Source organism: Argentina anserina, chromosome 6, assembly GCF_933775445.1.
Source record: "Argentina anserina chromosome 6, drPotAnse1.1, whole genome shotgun sequence".
In the NCBI taxonomy this organism is placed as follows: Eukaryota; Viridiplantae; Streptophyta; class Magnoliopsida; order Rosales; family Rosaceae; genus Argentina; species Argentina anserina.
Genome location: NC_065877.1, coordinates 5,829,946 through 5,833,618, shown reverse-complemented (window position 1 = coordinate 5,833,618; position 3,673 = coordinate 5,829,946). Strand labels below are relative to the sequence as shown.

Here is a 3,673-nt window from a genome sequence, read left to right as displayed (position 1 = left end):
GTTGAGAAAAAACACATGACATAAGTTTAAAAAAGTGGGCACAAAATAAGTAAATAAATAGTAGTCGGTAAATTTGATTTTATTTTTCACTATTTATGGAAATGTAGTCCTATCGGCCTCTCCCTCCCTCGATGTCCAATATGGTAATTTGCGTTCCTTGTTTATGACGTGGCTTGCGGGTATTGGTTGAATGGTTCTCGGTTGGTGTATGAACTGCAGGACTGGACACGAATGGGTAATTCCATCCACCAATCAATCTGAACCATGAAACTGGCGGCCCCAGGACATTCTCAATTCTCGTTTCTGCACGCACGCCACGTGGGTAAAAGAACAAGCGTCCACACGTGTGACATGGCATATAACGCGGTGGTGATGTGCCCATAGTCTCTAATTAATTAGATTGTTGATTAAGATTTTCAGAATGCAATCAGGTACATTTTTGCATTGAAATTAATTAATTATTGTTCTTATTTGATTTACTCAACTTTTTTTTTCAATCAAATGTTCTATCAACTTCTGCTCATAAATAAACAACTGAGCTTCTACACATCATCAATTTTGATTGAAAAAAACTTGCATCCAACATATTATGTATGCATGTATGTATGTGTGTGTCCAAACTCTATTTCATTTGAACATTTGAGAAATATAAATACATAATCTTAACTGTTCAAAAATTTAATTTATCAATAAAGATCATTCATGTAAAAAATCAATATAAATAAAAATCGTTTACTCGGTCGATTGTATCAAACAAATTAACATTCATAGTGAAAGTTACTACTAGTCGTCCATTTGTTTGATGCAATTGACCGAACAAACAATTTTTATTTACATTAATCTTTTACACGAATGATATTTTATAAGAATGATCTTTATTGATAAAAACTAAACTTTTGAATGGTTAATATCATGTATTTGTACTATCTAAGTGTATAAATAAAAGAATGTTCAGACGCACACATACAAACTAGGTTGGACGCAAGTTTATTCCATTTTAATTGAGAACTTAAGATAATTATTCAATCAGCTATATATGAAATCTTTTTTGTAAACATATTTGTCTATATTTTCCAGTGTTATTTGAGTTTTAATTTCACAATTGTAATTCAAATTACTGATATTAGTCTATGAATTTCTGTCTATTTTCATATGAAAGACCACATGCATGACTAGAATAGATAATATGAATTTAAAAACTACATTTTAGTAGGTAGCTAGAATGCACAATTAATTTAATTGTTATCTTGTCAATGAGTAGCTTTGGTAAAATATATATAAGATTCGCGGGCATAAGCTTTGCACTTTCCATGCAGAAAGATCATGGAAATCAAAGATTCAAAGCCCTCATTTTACCCGGTCTAGAAGCCTTTATTTTGTTGTCACCCTCACACGCTTCAAAAAGCAAGGACTTCAGAAAGCTAAAAAAATAGATCCTAAATAACAAGCATAGAATTTGAATTAATTATACCCGAAAAGAAAATCAGAATCTAATCAATTAATTCAAAAGTCCCAAACGAGCTTTCAGATAATCTTGCAGAGGAAGATTTTAAAAAATCGGGGGTGCAGACCAAGAGAGGATAAAGAGAGAGGGAGACCCCAGTGAGTCCAGCACAGCACTCTCTTGGAGTTTTCTAGTCAGCATGACGATACATAAACGCAATGGGAACAAATGGAGATGTGCACAAAAAGAAAAGAAAAGTTTCCGCGTAGACAGATGAGATGAGACTCAGATAGAGATACACAAACAGAGACGAAGAAGAAGAAGAAGAAGAAGAAGAAGAAGAAGAGTAGGAAATCAAATGAAATAAAAAGATATGATGGCTTGCTAGAAATACCTTTTCTTAGTTGCTTCTTCTTCTTCTTTCTTTAATTTGGCTTTCGTTTTTCTCCGAATCCAATCTGAAGCAGTAGTTTATTAATTCAAATTGGTTTTTAGTTTTATTTGTTTTCCCAGATTCACACCTGCTATTCACACCACCATGATCATATAACCAGCTAAACCCCCTTTTTATCCGATTCTTCTTCCTTTCTTTTCAAGATTTTAAAAGCCATGGACGGTCATTATCCTCACCATCTTCATCAGCAGCAGCAACAAGAGCTTCATCAGTTTCAGCTCCAACATCAGTTTCAGGTGGTTCAGCAACCCCAACAGCTCCTAACTCATCCCCCGCCGCAGCAGCAGCATCATCTCAGTCCTCCGATCACCGTCCACGTCGACGCAAGTGATAGGTTTCCCCAATGGAGCCTCCACGAGACGAAGGAGCTTATAACGATCAGGGCGGGGCTGGATCAGACGTTCATGGAGACCAAACGAAACAAGCAGCTTTGGGAAGTGATTGCGACCCAGATGAAGGATAAGGGCCACAACCGCAGCGCCGAACAGTGCAAATGTAAATGGAAGAACCTCGTCACCCGATACAAGGTATGAACTGAAAGTACTAAATCTGCAAAACCTAATCAAGAATTTTTTTAATTCAAATTAACAGATTTCTTTTTCAGATGAACATTTTAGTTATGTGATGGTTTGTTTGGAGTTATTCTTATTTCTTCCCCGATTCAATTCTTCAAGATTAAAGCTATCAAGATTTTAGATAACACCGTTATATATCTGCACCTCTTCTCGAGTGCAGTAAGCTTTATGGGAGTGTGAATAACACTTCTTGTCTGGCAGTAGACTGTGTGTATTTCTTATGCTGTGGTGAATGGTGGTATTTAGGGTTGTGAGACTGCGGAGGCGGAGAACATGAGGCAGCAATTCCCCTTCTTTAATGACCTGGCCACCATTATGGCTGCCAGGGAGCAAAGAAAAACGTGGGCAGAAGCTGACGGCATTGGAGGTGCAAGCGGGTCGAAAAAGAAAGCAGCCCCTGCGGTTTCGTCTGACGAAGAGGACGAGGATCACGAGGACAGCGAGGAGGCTGGGGAGAAGGGAATCACATCAGCGAGGAAGAAGAAGAAGGTAATGAAGACGGGTAATATTGGAAGCAGCACTGTGATGGGTGTGGGGGGCAACAATGTGAAGGAGATATTGGATGATTTCATGAGGCAACAGCTTCAGCTTGACATGCAATGGCGAGAGGAGTTTCAGACAAGAGAGAACGAGAGGAGGATGAGGGAGTACGAGTGGAGGCAGACAATGGAGGCTCTTGAAAATGAGAGGCTGATGCTGGAGAGGGAATGGAGGGAGAGAGAAGAGCAAAGGAGGATGAGAGAGGAAGCTAGGGCTGAGAAGAGAGATGCTATCCTCACAGCTTTGCTAGACAGGCTCAATAGGGGGGACATGTAAACAGCTTTAGCTTTGAGCAAGAGATCGAGAGGCTATGTTCATAGTTGTTCTCACCAATTAGCTAGCTAGCTGCAGAATTAGAAAGAACTCTCATTTGGGATTAATGTGCTGGTTTCAAATGGAATTCATACACATCTTTAAATTTAATGAATCTCTTTATTAGTTCTTGAAGTTGGTTTTCTTCCATTCTGTTCCACTTTCATGATCGATGTAGATATACATGCATCAGATTACGTATAAGAGGGATATAGACTTGTTTTCAAGTTGGTGCTCTCAAGTTGGTGGCATTCAAGTGCATGACTTATTTTCTGCATTTGAACTGTTTAATTTAGAGGGATATAGACTTGTCTTCTTCAACCCAGGTTTTATTAATTGTGTATCCAT

General features: G+C 38.1%; 1 protein-coding gene across 1 annotated transcript; it reads left to right on the top strand.

Annotated features, from left to right (window-relative positions):
* The first annotated feature begins 1,776 nt into the window (after positions 1-1,776).
* On the top strand, positions 1,777-3,473 carry LOC126798399 (trihelix transcription factor GT-3b). Its single transcript, XM_050525356.1, has 2 exons — positions 1,777-2,425; positions 2,720-3,473. Exons 1-2 carry the CDS (start codon positions 2,054-2,056, stop codon positions 3,287-3,289), a joined length of 942 nt encoding a protein of 313 aa, XP_050381313.1. The 5' UTR covers positions 1,777-2,053; the 3' UTR covers positions 3,290-3,473.
* Positions 3,474-3,673: the final 200 nt, after the last annotated feature.